This window comes from Salmo salar, chromosome 03 (assembly GCF_965601325.2).
Source record: "Salmo salar chromosome 03, fSalSal1, whole genome shotgun sequence".
Taxonomy (NCBI): Eukaryota; Metazoa; Chordata; class Actinopteri; order Salmoniformes; family Salmonidae; genus Salmo; species Salmo salar.
Genome location: NC_138293.1, coordinates 80155563 through 80175853, shown reverse-complemented (window position 1 = coordinate 80175853; position 20291 = coordinate 80155563). Strand labels below are relative to the sequence as shown.

Genomic DNA, 20291 nt, shown 5'->3' with positions numbered 1-20291 from the left:
GACTTGTAACCTCAACCATGGGTGAAAATAGATGACCATATGAGACTAAAGTGACTCAACGTCGTGGTGGCCAACATCTGCTCCAGCTGCCACGCTACCACACACTTACTCAACGAATCAATGAAGTCAGTAGCTGAACAGGTACAGTCAGCGTTCTTATCAACGAATCAATGAAGTCAGTAGCTGAACAGGTACAGTCAGCGTTCTTATCAACGAATCAATGAAGTCAGTAGCTGAACAGGTACAGTCAGCGTTCTTATCAATGTAGTCAGTAGCTGAACTGGGGATGAGCTTGGTGTGAGAGCCCAGAGTTCCTTAATATAGGAACTGGCTGTCGGGGCTTAGCAACATATGGCGAGGACCAAACCCAGCCACAGGTCATTTCCTGCTGGTGGTCAGACGAGCCACGCCATGGTGGGCAAGGCCTGCGTACGGGGCTTAATGTGGAACCACAGGAGATGATAAGATTCAGGTGGCGAGGATGGAGTCAGAGTGAGTCACTGAGACACTTCTGAGGAGGCGTCCTGTGTGTGGGGTGTGTGTGTGGTCACAACTCCACCCTGCAGGGCTAGGACTTGCTGAAAATCCACCAAACCCCCCTTTACTGTCAACTGTGACTCAAAAGTCACTGAAAAGAAAGAAAACATTTTGAGTGTCACAGATTTCAAAGAAACACAGACCTCCAATATGCATTTATAAACCACTGTGGTATTCAGGCTACTACATTCTATGGGGAGGTTTTCTAGCAAACAGAAAAGGAATTTAATAAATGTATTTTAAACATTGGCTTAATCACCAAAATGGTTGACCCTGGATATCTCATTGAACACCTCCTTAGCTGACTTACTCTCCTCTAAACTAGCTGAGCCTGTTTGCAAATACATTAAAAACCATATTATGAAAGATTCTCTAAAAATCTGGAAACAGTTCAGGCGATCGTTTGGTCTCGGTGAATTTTCAACTTCTGCCCCATTATTAAAGAACCCTAAATTCTCTCCATCATTATTAGACAGGGCGTTTCATATCTCCTCACTGAACATCTTGTACATTGATTTTGCATCTTTTGAACAGTTAGTACAAAAGTTAAATATACCTAGATCCCATTTCTTTAGATAACTAGTTAAGGTCAGTTATGAAAACTTAGGACACTAAAGAGGCCTTTCTACTTAAACTCTGAAAAACAACAAGAAAGATGCCCATCTGCGTGAACGTGCCTTAGGCATGCTGCAAGGAGGTATGAGGACTGCAGATGTGGCCAGGGCAATAAATTGCAATGTCCGTACTGTGAGACGCCTGAGACAGCGCTACAGGGAGACAGGACGGACAGCTGATTGTCTTCGCAGTGACAGACCACGTGTAACAACACCTGCACAGGATCGGTATATCCGAACATCACACCTGTGGGACAGGTACAGGATGGCAACAACAACTGCCCGAGTTGCACCAAGAACGCACAATCCTTCCATTTTTATTTAAAAAAATGTATTTCACCTTTATTTAACCAGGTAGGCTAGTTGAGAACAAGTTCTCATTTACAATTGTGACCTGGCCAAGATAAAGCACAGCAGTTCGACACATAAAACAACACAGAGTTACACATGGAATAAACAAACATACAATCAATAATACAGTAGAAAAAATAAAAATCTATATATAGTGAGTGCAAATGAGGTAAGATAAGGGAGGTAAGGCAATAAATAGGCCATGGTGGCGAAGTAATTACATTATAGCAATTAGACACTGGAATGGTAGATGTGCAGAAGATTAATGTGCAAGTAGAGATACTGGGGTGCAAAGGAGCAAGATAAATAAATAAATACAGTATGGGGATGAGGTAGTTGGATGGGCTATTTACAGATGGGATATGTACAGGTGCAGTGATCTGTGAGCTGCTCTGACAGCTGGTGCTTAAAACTAGTGAGGGAGATATAAGACTCCAGCTTCATTGATTTTTGCAGTTCGTTCCGGTCATTGGCAGCAGAGAACTGGAAGGAAAGGCGGCACTGTGATAAACTGCATCGAATTTGTTGAGTAGAGTGTCAGAGGCTATTTTATAGATGACATTGCCAAAGTCGAGGATCGGTAGGATGGTCAGTTTCACGAGGGTATGTTTGGCAGCATAAATGAAGGATGCTTTGTTGCGAAATAGGAAGCCAATTCTTGATTTCATTTTGGATTGGAGATGCTTAATGTGAGTCTGGAAGGAGAGTTTACAGTCTAGCCAGACACCTAGGTATTTGTAGTTGTCCACATATTCTAAGTCAGAACCGTCCAGAGTAGTGATGCTGGACGGGTGGGCAGGATGCGGGCAGTGAACGGTTGAAGAGCATGCACTTAGTTTTACTTGCATTTAAGAGCAGTTGGAGGCCATGGAAGGAGAGTTGTATGGCATTGAAGCTCGTCTGGAGGTTAGTTAACAGTGTCCAAAGAAGGGCCAGAAGTATACAGAATGGTGTCGTCTGTGTAGAGGTGGATCAGAGAATCACCAGATGCGAGAGCAACATCATTGATGTATACAGAGAAGAGAGTCGGCCTGAGAATTGAACCCTGTGGCACCCCCATAGAGACGGCAAGAGGTCCGGACAACAGAACCTCCGATTTGACACACTGAACTCTGTCTGAGAAGTAGTTGGTGAACCAGGCGAGGCAATCATTTGAGAAACCAAGGCCGTTGAGTCTGCCAATAAGAATGTGGTGAATGACAGAGTCGAAGGCCTTGACCAGGTCGATGAATACTGCTGCACAGTAATGTCTCTTATCGATGGCGGTTATGATATCGTTTAGGACCTTGAGCGTGGCTGAGGTGCACCCATGACCAGCTCGAAAACCAGATTGCATAGCGGAGAAGGTACGGTGGGATTCGAAATGGTAGCCAGGTGGAAAGCATGGCCAGCCGTAGAAAAATGCATTCTCAATTATAGTGGATTTATCGGTGGTGACAGTGTTTCCTAGCCTCAGTGCAGTGGGCAGCTGGGAGGAGGTGCTCTTATTCTCCATGGACTTTACAGTGTCGCAGAACTTTTTTGAGTTTGTGCTACAGGATGCAAATTTCTGCTTGAAAAAGCTAGCCTTAGCTTTCCTAACTGCCTGTGTATATTTGTTCCTGACTTCCCTGAAAAGTTGCATATCACGGGGGCTATTTGATGCTAATGCAGAACGCCATAGGATGTTTTTGTGCTGGTCAAGGGCAGTCAGGTCAGGAGAGAACCAAGGGCTATATCTGTTCCTGGTTCTAAATTTCTTGAAAGGGGCATGCTTATTTAAGATGGTGAGGAAGGCACTTTTAAAGAATGACCAGGCATCTTCTACTGACGGGATGAGGTCAATATCCTTCCAGGATACCCGGGCCAGGTCGATTAGTAAGGCCTGCTCGCTGAAGTGTTTTAGGGAGCGTTTGATAGTGATGAGGGGTGGTCGTTTCACCGCAGACCCGTTATGGATGCAGGCAATGAGGCAGTGATCGCTGAGATCTTGGTTGAAAACAGCAGAGGTGTATTTGGAGGGTAAGTTGGTTAGGATGATATCTATGAGGTTGCCCGTGTTTACGGATTTGGGGTTGTACCTGGTGGGTTCATTGATAATATGTGAGAGATTGAGGGCATCAAGCTTAGATTGTAGGATGATCGGGGTGTTAAGCACGTCCCAGTTTAGGTCACCTAGCAGCACTAGCTCTGAAGATAGATGGGGGGCAATCAGTTCACATATGGTGTCCAGGGCACAGCTGGGGGCAGAGGGTGGTCTATAGCAAGCGGCAACGGTGAGAGACTTGTTTCTGGAAAGGTGGATTTTTAAAAGTAGAAGCTCAAATTTTTGGGGTACAGACCTGGATAGTATGACAGAACTCTGCAGGCTCTCTGCAGTAGGTTGCAACACCGCCCCCTTTGGCAGTTCTATCCTGTCGGAAAATGTTATAGTTAGGGATGGAAATGTATGGGTTTTTGGTGGTCTTCCTGAGCCTGGATTCAGACACGGCTAGGACATCCGGGTTAGTAGAGTGTGCTAGGGCAGTGAATAAAACAAAGTTAGGGAGGAGGCTTCTAATGTTAACATGCATGAAACCAATGTTTTTACGGTTACAGAAGTCAGCAAATGATAGCGCCTGGGGAATGGGAGTGGAGCTAGGCACTGCAGGGCATGGATTAACCTCTACATCACCAGAGGAACAGAGGTGGAGTAGGATAAGGGTACAGCTAAAGGCTAAAATAACTGGTCGTCTAGTACGTTCAGAACAGAGAGTAAAAAGAGCAGATTTCTGGGCACGGTAGAATAGATTCAAGGCATAATGTACAGACAAAGGTATGGTAGGATGTGGATACAGTGAGGGTAAACCTGTGCATAGAGTGATGATGAAAGAGATATTGTCCCTAGAAATATCATTTAAACCAGGTGATGTCACTGCATGTGTGGTAGGTGGAACTAAAGTGTTAAATAAGGCGTATTGAGCAGAGCCTCTACAGTGAAATAAGGCAATAAATACTAACCAAAACAGCAAAGGACAAGGCATATTGACGTTAGCGAGAGGCATGCGTAGCCGAGTGATCATAGGAGTCCAGTGAGTGGCTTCAGGTAGCTTGCGGGCCGGGGCTAGCAAGCTAACAGAAGGGCCTTGGAGGGACATTGCGACGGAAGAAAGTCTGTTGTGGCCCCCTCGTGCTATTACATCGGCAGACGGATCAGCAGGGCTCCGTGTGGTAAACCAGGCAAATTGGCAGAATAGGTACAGTGGCCATCAATGCCTTCCTCTTGCAGGAACTGCTGACACACTCCAGCCACATGAGGTCTAGCATTGTCTTGCATTAGGAGGAACCCAGGGCCAACCGCACCAGCATATGGTCTCACAAGGGGTCTGAGGATCTCATCTCGGTACCTAATGGCAGTCAGGCTACCTCTGGCGAGCACATGGAGGGCTGTGCGGCCCCCCAAAGAAATGCCACCCCACACCATGACTGACCCACCGCCAAACCGGTCATACTGGAGGATGTTGCAGGCAGCAGAACGTTCTCCACGGCGTCTCCAGACTCTGTCACGTCTGTCACGTGCTCAGTGTGAACCTGCTTTCATCTGTGAAGAGCACAGGGCACCAGTGGCGAATTTGCCAATCTTGGTGTTCTCTGGCAAATGCCAAAAGTCCTGCACGGTGTTGGGCTGTAAGCACAACCCCCACCTATGGACGTCGGGCCCTCATACCACCCTCATGGAGTCTGTTTCTGACCGTTTGAGCAGACACATGCACATTTGTGGCCTGCTGGAGGTCATTTTGCAGGGCTCTGGCAGTGCTTCTCCTGCTCCTCCTTGCACAAAGGCGGAGGTAGCGGTCCTGCTGCTGGGTTGTTGCCCTCCTACGGCCTCCTCCACGTCTCCTGATGTACTGGCCTGTCTCCTGGTAGCGCCTCCATGCTCTGGACACTACGCTGACAGACACAGCAAACCTTCTTGCCACAGCTCGCATTGATGTGCCATCCTGGATGAGCTGCACTACCTGAGCCACTTGTGTGGGTTGTAGACTCCGTCTCATGCTACCACTAGAGTGAAAGCACCGCCAGCATTCAAAAGTGACCAAAACATCAGCCAGGAAGCATAGGAACTGAGAAGTGGTCTGTGGTCCCCACCTGCAGAACCACTCCTTTATTGGGGGTGTCTTGCTAATTGCCTATAATTTCCACCTGTTGTCTATTTCATTTGCACAACAGCAGGTGAAATTTATTGTCAATCAGTGTTGCTTCCTAAGTGGACAGTTTGATTTCAAAGAAGTGTGATTGACTTGGAGTTACATTGTGTTGTTTAAGTGTTCCCTTTATTTTTTTGAGCAGTGTATATACAGTTGAAGTCGGAAGTTTACGTACACTTAGGTTGGAGTCATTAAAACTCATTTTTCAACCACTCCACAAATTTCTTGTTAACAAACTATAGTTTTGTCAAGTCGGTTAGGACATCTACTTTGTGCTTGACACAAGTAATTTTTCCAACAATTGTTAACAGACAAACTCAGTGCCTCTTTGCTTGACATCATGGGAAAATCAAAAGAAATCAGCCAAGCCAAGAAATCAGCCAAGCCATAAAATAAATTGTAGACCTCCACAAGTCTGGTTTATCCTTGGGAGCAATTTCCAAATGCCTGAAGGTACCACGTTCATATGTACAAACAATAGCACGCAAGTATAAACAACATGGGCCCACGGAGCCGTCATACCGCTCAGGAAGGAGACGCGTTCTGTCTCCTAGAGATGAATGTACTTTGGTGCGAAAAGTGCAAATCAATCCCAGAACAACAGCAAAGGACCTTGTGAAGATGCTGGAGGAAACAGGCATAAAAGTATCTATATCCACAGTAAAACGAGTCCTATATCGACATAACCTGAAAGGCCGCTCAGCAAGGAAGAAGTCACTGCTCCAAAACCACCATAAAAAAGCCAGACTACGGTTTGCAACTGCACATGGGGACAAGGATCGTACTTTTTGGAGAAATGTCCTCTGGTCTGATGAAACAAAAATAGAACTGTTTGGCCATAATGACCATCGTTATGTTTGGAGGAAAAAGGGGGAGGCTTGCAAGCCGAAGAACACCATTCCAACCGTGAAGCACGGGGGTGGCAGCATCATGTTGTGGGGGTGCTTTGCTGCAGGAGGGACTGGTGCACTTCACAATAGATGGCATCATAAGGGAGGAAAATTCTGTGGATATATTGAAGCAACATCTCAACACATCAGTCAGGAAGTTAAAGCTTGGTTGCAAATAGGGCTTCGAAACGGACAATAATTCATGATTAAATGTCAGGAATTGTGAAAAACTGAGTTTAAATGCATTTAGCTAAGGTGTATGTAAACGTTCGACTTCAACTGTATGTATGTATATTTCAGGGGCAGTTGCGCCATGAACAAATGCCTGGGGGTTAGACATGAGTCATATTCATTAGGCACCAATTGGAGAGAAAAAACTGCCTGAAACCGGGAGGGACTACCTGAACTTGCCCAATAAGAAATGCTAGTTTTCATTTTTTATGCAAAACGTTTTGCTACTATGTTCTCTAATGAATACGACCCTGTTAGTTGTGAGACCTGTGATATAGACCTGTTGCTCTTGTAGACTCCATGCTCAAGGTTAAAACATACAGAACCCATCCGAGGCAACCAGGGGTAAGAAAACAGACGGTCTGACTGAAAAAAAGACCATAAAACAACCACTGTGAAACCAGATAAGCCCATCTACAAAAGCCAGTCAGGTCTGTTGGCCGGAGTTTCTCTGTTCCCTTTGTGGGGTTGGAGGTAAGAGGTGCAGGAAACAATTTTCCACCTCGCCCCACACACATGTACATACACCGATATACATTCCCAGCCCAGACAGTAAAATCCCAGTTCAACACCATTTCCTCTCTTGAAAGTCAAGTGCTTCTGAGCGCCTTTTAACTAGGCCCCATATTGCCACGCTGGGTAGTGATCTGGCCTCTATAAAACTACTGAGAGGGCTGGCCAGCTCTCCTCCCTGGCTCATCAACACACAGTCTGGGACTGACAGCTGACTATCAACCTCCTACACACAGACACACACACTACCATAAACACACACAAACACTAATACAGCACGCGCACAGAATAATATTCTAAGCATTAGATCCCATTTTCAGGCTCGAAGGCCTTGCTTTCTTTCACCTCTTGATTCTCAACAAACAGCAGTGAGGATGACTGTGACACTTGGTGCCTGACTGGGCAGAAAATGTAATAACACAAAAAGTCTCCTCTCCTCCAGTCAGAATGAATATCACCACATTAGTCTCCTCCAGTCAGAATGAATATCACCACATCAGTCTCCTCCAGTCAGAATGAATATGACCACATTTGTCTCCTCTCCTCCAGTCAGAATGAATATCACCATATTAGTCTCCTCTCCTTCAGTCAGAATGAATATCACCACATTCGTCTCCTCTAGTCAGAATGAATATCACCACATTAGTCTCCTCTCCTCCAGTCAGAATGAATATCACCACATTAGTCTCCTCTCCTCCAGTCAGAATGAATATCACCACATTAGTCTCCTCCAGTCAGAATGAAAATCACCACATTAGTCTCCTCTCCTCCAGTCAGAATGAATATCACCACATTAGTCTCCTCTCCTCCAGTCAGAATGAATATAACCACACTAGTCTCCTCTCCTCCAGTCAGAATGAATATAACCACATTAGTCTCCTCTCCTCTAGTCAGAATGAATATCACCACATTAGTCTCCTCTTCTCCAGTCAGAATGAATATAACCACATTAGTCTCATCTAGTCAGAATGAATATCACCACATTAGTCTCCTCTCCTCCAGTCAGAATGAATATCACCACATTAGTCTCCTCTCCTCCAGTCAGAATGAATATCACCACATTAGTCTCCTCTAGTCAGAATGAATATAACCACATTAGTCTCCTCTCCTCCAGTCAGAATGAATATCACCACATTAGTCACCTCTCCTCCAGTCAGAATGAATATAACCACATTAGTCTCCTCTTCTCCAGTCAGAATGAATATAACCACATTAGTCTCCTCTCCTCCAGTCAGAATGAATATCACCACATTAGTCACCTCCAGTCAGAATGAATATCACCACATTAGTCTCCTCTCCTCCAGTCAGAATGAATATCACCACATTAGTCTCTCCTCCAGTCAGAATGAATATAACCACATTAGTCTCCTCTCCTCCAGTCAGAATGAATATAACCAGTCTCCTCTCCTCCAGTCAGAATGAATATCACCACATTAGTCTCCTCTCCTCCAGTCAGAATGAATATCACCACATTAGTCTCCTCTCCTCCAGTCAGAATGAATATAACCAGTCTCCTCTCCTCCAGTCAGAATGAATATCACCACATTAGTCTCCTCTCCTCCAGTCAGAATGAATATAACCACAGCATCCTCTCCTCCAGTCAGAATGAATATAACCACATTAGTCACCTCCAGTCAGAATGAATATCACCACATTAGTCTCCTCTCCTCCAGTCAGAATGAATATCACCACATTAGTCTCCTCTTCTCCAGTCAGAATGAATATCACCACATTAGTCTCCTCTCCTCCAGTCAGAATGAATATAACCACATTAGTCTCCTCTTCTCCAGTCAGAATGAATATCACCACATTAGTCTCCTCTCCTCCAGTCAGAATGAATATCACCACATTAGTGTCCTCTCCTCCAGTCAGAATGAATATAACCAGTCTCCTCTCCTCCAGTCAGACTGAATATCACCACATTAGTCTCCTCTCCTCCAGTCAGAATGAATATCACCACATTAGTCTCCTCTCCTCCAGTCAGAATGAATATCACCACATTAGTCTCCTCTTCTCCAGTCAGAATGAATATCACCACATTAGTCTCCTCTCCTCCAGTCAGAATGAATATCACCACATTAGTCTCCTCTTCTCCAGTCAGAATGAATATCACCACATTAGTCTCCTCTCCTCCAGTCAGAATGAATATAACCACATTAGTCTCCTCTTCTCCAGTCAGAATGAATATCACCACATTAGTCTCCTCTCCTCCAGTCAGAATGAATATAACCAGTCTCCTCTCCTCCAGTCAGACTGAATATCACCACATTAGTCTCCTCTCCTCCAGTCAGAATGAATATCACCACATTAGTCTCTCCTCCAGTCAGAATGAATATCACCACATTAGTCTCTCCTCCAGTCAGAATGAATATAACCACATTAGTCACCTCCAGTCAGAATGAATATAACCACATTAGTCACCTCCAGTCAGAATGAATATCACCACATTAGTCTCCTCTCCTCCAGTCAGAATGAATATCACCACAGCATCCTCTCCTCCAGTCAGAATGAATATAACCACATTCGTCACCTCCAGTCAGAATGAATATCACCACATTAGTCGCCTCTCCTCCAGTCAGAATGAATATCACCACATTAGTCTCCTCTCCTCCAGTCAGAATGAATATCACCACATTAGTCTCCTCTCCTCCAGTCAGAATGAATATAACCACACTAGTCTCCTCTCCTCCAGTCAGAATGAATATCACCACATTAGTCTCCTCTCCTCCAGTCAGAATGAATATCACCACATTAGTGTCCTCTCCTCCAGTCAGAATGAATCTAACCAGTCTCCTCTCCTCCAGTCAGACTGAATATCACCACATTAGTCTCCTCTCCTCCAGTCAGAATGAATATCACCACATTAGTCTCCTCTCCTCCAGTCAGAATGAATATCACCACATTAGTCTCCTCTCCTCCAGTCAGAATGAATATCACCACATTAGTCTCCTCTCCTCCAGTCAGAATGAATATCACCACATTAGTCTCCTCTTCTCCAGTCAGAATGAATATCACCACATTAGTCTCCTCTCCTCCAGTCAGAATGAATATAACCACATTAGTCTCCTCTTCTCCAGTCAGAATGAATATCACCACATTAGTCTCCTCTCCTCCAGTCAGAATGAATATAACCAGTCTCCTCTCCTCCAGTCAGACTGAATATCACCACATTAGTCTCCTCTCCTCCAGTCAGAATGAATATCACCACATTAGTCTCTCCTCCAGTCAGAATGAATATCACCACATTAGTCTCTCCTCCAGTCAGAATGAATATAACCACATTAGTCACCTCCAGTCAGAATGAATATAACCACATTAGTCACCTCCAGTCAGAATGAATATCACCACATTAGTCTCCTCTCCTCCAGTCAGAATGAATATCACCACATTAGTCACCTCCAGTCAGAATGAATATCACCACATTAGTCACCTCCAGTCAGAATGAATATAACCACATTAGTCATCTCCAGTCAGAATGAATATAACCACATTAGTCTCCTCTCCTCCAGTCAGAATGAATATCACCACATTAGTCTCCTCTCCTCCAGTCAGAATGAATATCACCACATTAGTCTCTCCTCCAGTCAGAATGAATATAACCACATTAGTCTCTCCTCCAGTCAGAATGAATATAACTACATTAGTTTCCTCTCCTCCAGTCAGAATGAATATAACCACATTAGTCTCTCCTCCAGTCAGAATGAATAACCACATTAGTCTCCTCTCCTCCAGTCAGAATGAATAACCACATTAGGATGGCTGATGAGCATTGTTGGTGGTGCCCATTGAACCACTCTCTCTTTCTCCCACGTTTCCTTTCTCTATTCCTCCCTCTCACCCTCTCTGTCCCCTTCTGTCCCTCTCCCTTTTTGGCCAGCTCACTGAAGTTGATCTAATTGAGTACAGCATTTCTCCACGGGGACATAAAAAGCCATGGCGATTAGAGTCAAGTCATGCTCAGTTTTATATTTAACAGTGTGAGTAAAGGCGGGTGGGGGACTTCAAAGCGTCCTTTCAGAATGGGATTTTCAGCTTAAATCCACATAAGGAAAAAGTGTCACCACTGGTCAGGTTTTTTTCTCTCTTAAAGGGGCATTCGGAATCATCCCTTTAGGAACAACACAAACGCAACACAAAGCGCAGCCTAGAACACAATTTTCATGCATAAGGAGATTAATCTCTTTACCAGAGTGACAACAGTGTGGCACTATGTTAAATTTGCTTTGAATGGGACTTAACTTGTGGTTCACAGTTTTGGGTTAATGTTATGATCTTGAACTCTTTTACTCCTTAGAATTTAGATTCACAAATTCTCACGCTATTGTCCCGTTGACATGGAATAGGAGATTGACCAGGCCTACCTCCATCACTATGGATAAAGCCTAGAAGGCCAGCATCCCGGAGTCGCCTCTTCACTGTTGATGTTGAGACTGGTGTTTTGCGGGTACTATTTCATGAAGATGCCAATTGAGGACTTGAGAGGCATCTGTTTCTAAAACTAGACACTCTAATGTACTTGTCCTCTTGCTCAGTTGTGCACCGGAGCCTCCCACTCCTCTTTCTATTCTGGTTAGAGCCAGTTTGTGCTGTTCTGGCTTGGATTTTGCTCTGACATGCACTGTCAACTGTGGGACTGAATATAGACAGGTGTGTGCCTTTGTCTAATTAATAGAATTTACCACAGGTGGACTCCAATAAAGTTGTAGAAATATTACAAGGATGATCAATGGAAACAGGATGCACATGAGCTCAATTTCAAGTCATAGCAAAGGGTCTGAATTCTTAAGTAAATAAGGTATCATTTTTATTTTTTTTATAAATGTGCAACAATTTCTAAAAACCTGGTATTGCTTTGTCATTTTGGCGTTTTGTGTGTGGATTGATGATGTTTTAAAAATGTAATTCAATTTAGAATAAGGCTGTAAAGTCATTTTTGGGGAAAAAGTCAAGGGGTCTGAATACTTTCCGAATGCACTGTACATGTACAGTAGGTAGGGGTAAAGTGACTATGAATAGATAATAAACAGCGAGTAGCAGCAGCGTAAAAAGGGGGTCAAGCAAATAGTCTGGGTAGCCATTTACGTAACTGTTTAGCAGTCTTATGACTTGCGGGTAGAAGCGGTTAAGGAGCCTTTTGGACCAAGACTTGGTGCTCCGGTACCGCTTGCCTGGCCCCAGTGATGTACTGGACCGTACACGCTACCCTTTGTTGCGCCTTGCGGTCGGATGCCGAGCAGTTGCCATACCAAGCGGTGATGAAACCAGTCAGGATGCTCTCAATGGTGTAGACATATAATTCTTTGAGGATCTGAAGACTCATGCCAAATCTTTTCAGTCTCCTGAGGGGGAATAGGCATTGTCGTGAACGCTTCACAACTGTCTTGATGTGTTTGAACCATGATACTTTGTTAATGATAGGACTTAGTGCCTGCAAAAAACTTGAAGTTCTCAACCAGCTCCACTACAGTCCTGTCGATGTGAATGGGGGCATGCTGGTGTCTCCTTTTCCCGTAATCCAGGATCAGCTACTTTGTCTTGCAACACTGCCAGGTCTCTGACCTCCTCCCTATAGGCTGTCTCATCCTTGTCGGTTATCTGGCCTACCACAATTGCGTCGTCGGCAAACTTACTGACGGTGTTGGAATCGTGCGTGGCCATGCAGTCGTGGTTGAAGGAGTACAGGAGTTGAGGGGCCCCATGTTGAGGATCAGCATAGCAGATGTGTTATTGCCTACTCTTACCACCTGGAGGTGGCCCATCAGGAAGTCCAGGATCCAGTTGCAGAGGGAGGTGTTTAGTCCCAGGGTCCTTAGCTTAGTGATGAGCATTGAGGGCACTATGGTGTTGAACTCTGAGCTGTAGTCAACAACAGAATTCTTACGTAGGTGTTCCTTTTGTCCAGGTGGGTTAGCGAAGTGTGAAGTGCAATAGAGATTGCGTCATCTGTGGAACTGTTGGGGCGGTATGCAAATTGTAGTGGGTCTAGGGTTTCTGGGATTATGGTGTTGATGTGAGTCATGACCAGCCTTTCAAAGCACTTCATGGCTATAGACGTGAGTGGTAGGGGCGGTAGTCATTTAGGAAGGTTACCTTAGTGTTCTTGGGAACAGGGACTATGGTGGTCAGCTTGAAACGTGTAGGTATTACAGACTCGGTCAGGGACAAGTTAAAAATGTCAGTGAAGACAGTTGCCAGTTGGTCAGCGCATGGTCTGAGTACACGTCCTGGTAATCCATTTAGCCCTGTGGTCTTGTGACTGTTGACCTGTTTAAAAGGTCTTACTCACATAGGCTATGGAGAGCGTGATCACACAGTTGTTTGGAACAGCTGGTGCTCTCGTGCATGGTTCAGTATTGCTTGCCTTGAAGCGAGCATGGAAGGCATTTAGCTCGTCTGGTAGGTATGTGTCACTGAGCAGCTCGTGGCTGGGTTTCTCTTTGTAATCCGTAATAGTTTGGCAAGCCCTGCCACATCTGACAAGCGTCAGAGTAGTAGCAGGATTGTAGTAGGATCTTAGTCCTGTATTGACGCTTTGCCTGTTTGATGGCTCATCGGAGGGCATAGCAGGGTTTCTTATAAGCCTCCGGATTAGTGTCCCGCTCCTTGAAAGTGTCAGCTTTAGCCTTTAGCTCAGTGCGGATGTTGCCTGTAATCCATGGCCTCTGGTTGGGATATGTACTTATGGTCACAGTGGGGACGACGTTGTCGACGCACTTATTGATGAAGCCGGTGACTGATATTGTATACTCCTCAATGCCTTCGGCTGAATCCCGGAACATATTCCAGTCTGTGCTCTTAAAACAATCCTGTATCTTAGCATCCGCGTCATCTGACCAATTCCATATTGAGCGAGTACTTCCTATGCTTGAGTTTTTACTTGTAATCAGGAATCAGGAGGATAGAATTATGGTCAGATTTGCCAAATGGAGGACGAGGGAGAGTTTTGTACGCGCCTCTGTGTGTGGAGTGAAGGTGGTCTAGAGTTTTCCCCCCCTCTGGTTGCACATGTGACATGCTGGTAGAAATTAGGGAAAATGGATTTAAGCATTCCTGCATTAAAATCCCCGGCCACTAGGAGCCCCACTTCTGGGTGAACATTCTCTTGTTTGCTTATGGCCTTATACAGCTCGTTGAGTGCGGTCTTAGTGCCAGCATCGGTTTGTGGTGGTAAATAGACTACTGTGGAAAATATAGATGGACACTGTCTTGATAAAGAGTGTTGTCTACAGCTTATCATAAGGTACTCTACCTCAGTATTGATTGAGGCAGTCAACAGGTATTGCTTTCTGGAATGGTTGATGGTTATTAGATGGTTGTCTATGGTTAGGTGGGTGTTCTAGTGCCCACCTCTTTCTCCTGTCTTGCAACTGGGGTCTGCTCATCAGTCACAGTGCTATTCTTCAGGCTGGATTTGAGGAATATCTACAGTATGGAAATAAAAGAGTGGGTAAGAAAGAGAGGTGGGGAGTGAGTAAAAGGTAACACTTATCTGCCCTCAACACACATGGGAACCCTCCCTTACACTTACCGGAGACAAGGGGATAGGGTTCTCTCTCAAATACCTGGGGTTCTCAATCTGCAAGAGAAGAAGAAAAGAAACAGAAAACAAGCCCTTTACTTATTTTGCATCTCCTCCTTTTTCTCAAGACAAGGCTCCACCACAAACACACGTACGTACACACACACACACACACACACACACACACACACACACACACACACACACACACACACACACACACACACACACACACACACACACACACACACACCCACACACACGTTCTCCCCGACCTCCGCCCTCGGTTTGTCTTAAACAATACAGGACTTCAAACTTCAAAGGCCAGCACTTAACACACAGTTAGTTTCTTCCCTCAGCTCTGACTGTTTACAGAAAGGGAATACCTCGGGCCACTTCAAGGCATTGTGTGTGTTCAGCTCAGCTAGGCCCATTTCCGCTTGGCTCCTCTTTCTGCCAGTCAGCCCTTTTGTCAACCCCGTTACTCCGTAAGCTATCCATGACGCGTCTATCGACCCAGGGAGACAGATGTGTATACATACTCCCTCACCAAACACGCCCGCTCTGTCCCCTTTGATTACACAGGGAAGAAAAAACACAATGAGCCTCAAGACTGAAGAGACGGCTAACAGGAACGACAACTCTGACGTCGGCCCACCTTAGAGTGTGTTAAGACACAAGTGGACTGACTGACACGGCTATGGAGTAAAACCATCAATGGTTCAACTCTGTTAGGGGATTAAGCCGGGACGAGAAACTGTACTGTAGTGAGTCGACGGAGTTGGCGGTTTCATCCAATTTCATTCTCCTTCTTCTCCTTTCCTCTTGTTGTGAGTGACCTCCTTATTTCTCTATGAACTTCCCAGGCAGCTTCACACAGTGTGGAAGACAGCTGCAAGGGAGCAGGCGGGATCACAGCCTTCTGAAACAGAGATCATCTGACTTTGTAGATGACAAGAAATGACAGAAAGAGAGAGGAAAGAGTTCTACAGCTAAGCCTCAAAGGGCCAGGGAGGGGCGAAGGACGGGAGTATAGTGTGTGTGTGAGTGTGTGTGTGAGTGAGTGTGTGTGTGCGTGTGTGTTTTCTCTATGGTGTGAAGGTTCAAGTTGGTGAGCTCATTCAGTAATCCTAAATGAATGGGGGACTGAGGCCTGCTTGCAAACTGGTCTGAACTAAATGACATGTCAGTAAGACAGTGGACATCCAGTATACTCCAGAACGACCAATCATTCAATACTAAACAGACAGTGGCTGGACAAACCTCTGCCCTCTGAGCATAGAGCTGATGCAGAGAAACACTTTTGTTTAATCTCTGACACCCAGTTCAGCAAATCAGGCTTATAAATAAAATATATTATAAAGCCTTAACAACATTTTTGATTGAATATTGAAAGACGGCCCACACTTACCTCCCTCTCTGTGGAGCTGAGCGGCCCACATCCAACTCTGACCATGGGAGGCCCACATGCCAAGGCTTGCAGGGCAGGGCCAGGCCAGACATTGGTGGTGAAACATAAACTGGTGCTAGACTAAACTAAAGTGTGTGTTTGCTTGTGATGTCTGCCCAGCACTGGTACTGTATCCTGTCTGTGGCATTCGCCCTGACAAGGACAGATGGATGAGGCGGCCGCAGACAGAGGAGAGAAGAGAGGAGAGAGGAGAAGAAAGGAGAGCCACTCCACATCAAGGACCTACCGCTCAAGCCAAACAAACACACGTTGTGATGCATCACTTCCTAACGTTGACCCAACGTTGGGCAACAGGTCTGTGAGGCAGACAGGGACAATCGACCAAAGACAGGACTATGAGGAGAAAGACTGCGGTTTATCTGTTCTCTCCTAAAGGTGAGAGGGAGAGACCTGGCTAGGTGGCTCTGGGGTACAGACATTTCAAAGAGGATACCAGAAAAATTGAGACAAAGCATGACCAGGCAAGACAGAACTACATTGAGGCAGCAGAGAATGCAGCAGACAGCTGGTAGTTTCAGCCACTGCAACCAAACATCCCGCTCTTAACTCTGTCTATGTTCCACAGTGCAGAGAGCACAGCCACACAGCTTAACTCTGTCCATGTTCCACAGTGCAGAGAGCACAGCCACACAGCTTAACTCTGTCTATGTTCCACAGTGCAGAGAGCACAGCCACACAGCTTAACTCTGTCCATGTTCCACAGTGCAGAGAGCACAGCCACACAGCTTAACTCTGTCCATGTTCCACAGTGCAGAGCACAGCCACACAGCTTAACTCTGTCCATGTTCCACAGTGCAGAGAGCACAGCCACACAGCTTAACTCTGTCCATGTTCCACAGTGCAGAGAGCACAGCCACACAGCGTAACTCTGTCCATGTTCCACAGTGCAGAGAGCACAGCCACACAGCTTAACTCTGTCCATGTTCCACAGTGCAGAGCACAGCCACACAGCTTAACTCTGTCCATGTTCCACAGTACAGAGAGCACAGGCACACAGCTTAACTCTGTCCATGTTCCACAGTGGAGAGAGCACAGCCACACAGCTTAACTCTGTCCATGTTCCACAGTGCAGAGAGCACAGGCACACAGCTTTACTCTGTCTATGTTCCACAGTGCAGAGAGCACAGCCACACAGCTTAACTCTGTCCATGTTCCACAGTGCAGAGAGCACAGCCACACAGCTTAACTCTGTCTATGTTCCACAGTGCAGAGAGCACAGCCACACAGCTTAACTCTGTCCATGTTCCACAGTGCAGAGAGCACAGGCACACAGCTTAACTCTGTCTATGTTCCACAGTGCAGAGAGCACAGCCACACAGCTTAACTCTGTCTATGTTCCACAGTGCAGAGAGCACAGCCACACAGCTTAACGCTGTCTATGTTCCACAGTGCAGAGAGCACAGCCACACAGCTTAACGCTGTCTATGTTCCACAGTGCAGAGAGCACAGCCACACAGCTTAACTCTGTCCATGTTCCACAGTGCAGAGAGCACAGCCACACAGCTTAACTCTGTCCATGTTCCACAGTGCAGAGAGCACAGCCACACAGCTTAACTCTGTCTATGTTCCACAGTGCAGAGAGCACAGCCACACAGCTTAACTCTGTCCATGTTCCACAGTGCAGAGAGCACAGGCACACAGCTTAACTCTGTCTATGTTCCACAGTGCAGAGAGCACAGCCACACAGCTTAACTCTGTCTATGTTCCACAGTGCAGAGAGCACAGCCACACAGCTTAACGCTGTCTATGTTCCACAGTGCAGAGAGCACAGCCACACAGCTTAACGCTGTCTATGTTCCACAGTGCAGAGAGCACAGCCACACAGCTTAACTCTGTCCATGTTCCACAGTGCAGAGAGCACAGCCACACAGCTTAACTCTGTCCATGTTCCACAGTGCAGAGCACAGCCACACAGCTTAACTCTGTCCATGTTCCACAGTGCAGAGAGCACAGCCACACAGCTTAACTCTGTCCATGTTCCACAGTGCAGAGAGCACAGCCACACAGCTTAACTCTGTCCATGTTCCACAGTGCAGAGAGCACAGCCACACAGCTTAACTCTGTCCATGTTCCACAGTGCAGAGCACAGCCACACAGCTTAACTCTGTCCATGTTCCACAGTACAGAGAGCACAGGCACACAGCTTAACTCTGTCCATGTTCCACAGTGGAGAGAGCACAGCCACACAGCTTAACTCTGTCCATGTTCCACAGTGCAGAGAGCACAGGCACACAGCTTTACTCTGTCTATGTTCCACAGTGCAGAGAGCACAGCCACACAGCTTAACTCTGTCCATGTTCCACAGTGCAGAGAGCACAGCCACACAGCTTAACTCTGTCTATGTTCCACAGTGCAGAGAGCACAGCCACACAGCTTAACTCTGTCCATGTTCCACAGTGCAGAGAGCACAGGCACACAGCTTAACTCTGTCTATGTTCCACAGTGCAGAGAGCACAGCCACACAGCTTAACTCTGTCTATGTTCCACAGTGCAGAGAGCACAGCCACACAGCTTAACGCTGTCTATGTTCCACAGTGCAGAGAGCACAGCCACACAGCTTAACTCTGTCCATGTTCCACAGTGCAGAGAGCACAGCCACACAGCTTAACTCTGTCCATGTTCCACAGTGCAGAGCACAGCCACACAGCTTAACTCTGTCCATGTTCCACAGTACAGAGAGCACAGGCACACAGCTTAACTCTGTCCATGTTCCACAGTGGAGAGAGCACAGCCACACAGCTTAACTCTGTCCATGTTCCACAGTGCAGAGAGCACAGGCACACAGCTTTACTCTGTCTATGTTCCACAGTGCAGAGAGCACAGCCACACAGCTTAACTCTGTCCATGTTCCACAGTGCAGAGAGCACAGCCACACAGCTTAACTCTGTCTATGTTCCACAGTGCAGAGAGCACAGCCACACAGCTTAACTCTGTCCATGTTCCACAGTGCAGAGAGCACAGCCACACAGCTTAACTCTGTCCATGTTCCACAGTGCAGAGAGCACAGCCACACAGCTTAACTCTGTCCATGTTCCACAGTGCAGAGCACAGCCACACAGCTTAACTCTGTCCATGTTCCACAGTACAGAGAGCACAGGCACACAGCTTAACTCTGTCCATGTTCCACAGTGGAGAGAGCACAGCCACACAGCTTAACTCTGTCCATGTTCCACAGTGCAGAGAGCACAGGCACACAGCTTTACTCTGTCTATGTTCCACAGTGCAGAGAGCACAGCCACACAGCTTAACTCTGTCCATGTTCCACAGTGCAGAGAGCACAGCCACACAGCTTAACTCTGTCTATGTTCCACAGTGCAGAGAGCACAGCCACACAGCTTAACTCTGTCCATGTTCCACAGTGCAGAGAGCACAGGCACACAGCTTAACTCTGTCTATGTTCCACAGTGCAGAGAGCACAGCCACACAGCTTAACTCTGTCTATGTTCCACAGTGCAGAGAGCACAGCCACACAGCTTAACGCTGTCTATGTTCCACAGTGCAGAGAGCACAGCCACACAGCTTAACTCTGTCCATGTTCCACAGTGCAGAGAGCACAGCCACACAGCTTAACTCTGTCCATGTTCCACAGTGCAGAGCACAGCCACACAGCTTAACTCTGTCCATGTTCCACAGTACAGAGAGCACAGGCACACAGCTTAACTCTGTCCATGTTCCACAGTGGAGAGAGCACAGCCACACAGCTTAACTCTGTCCATGTTCCACAGTGCAGAGAGCACAGGCACACAGCTTTACTCTGTCTATGTTCCACAGTGCAGAGAGCACAGCCACACAGCTTAACTCTGTCCATGTTCCACAGTGCAGAGAGCACAGCCACACAGCTTAACTCTGTCTATGTTCCACAGTGCAGAGAGCACAGCCACACAGCTTAACTCTGTCCATGTTCCACAGTGCAGAGAGCACAGGCACACAGCTTAACTCTGTCCATGTTCCACAGTGGAGAGAGCACAGCCACACAGCTTAACTCTGTCCATGTTCCAC

The 20291-nt window shown here is 46.4% G+C and overlaps 1 protein-coding gene across 1 annotated transcript in view; it reads right to left on the bottom strand.

Moving 5' to 3' along the window:
* LOC106601769 (centrosomal protein of 112 kDa) overlaps positions 1 to 20291 on the bottom strand; it is a 53864-nt gene that overhangs the window by 8598 nt on the left and 24975 nt on the right. The window contains exons 6-7 of the mRNA XM_082972798.1: positions 14831 to 14878; positions 14650 to 14724 (exon numbers count right to left, since the gene is read on the bottom strand). Of these exons, the coding sequence (XP_082828924.1) occupies positions 14857 to 14878 (22 nt within the window). The 3' untranslated portion in view covers positions 14650 to 14724; positions 14831 to 14856. The remainder of the gene's footprint in view (positions 1 to 14649; positions 14725 to 14830; positions 14879 to 20291) is intronic.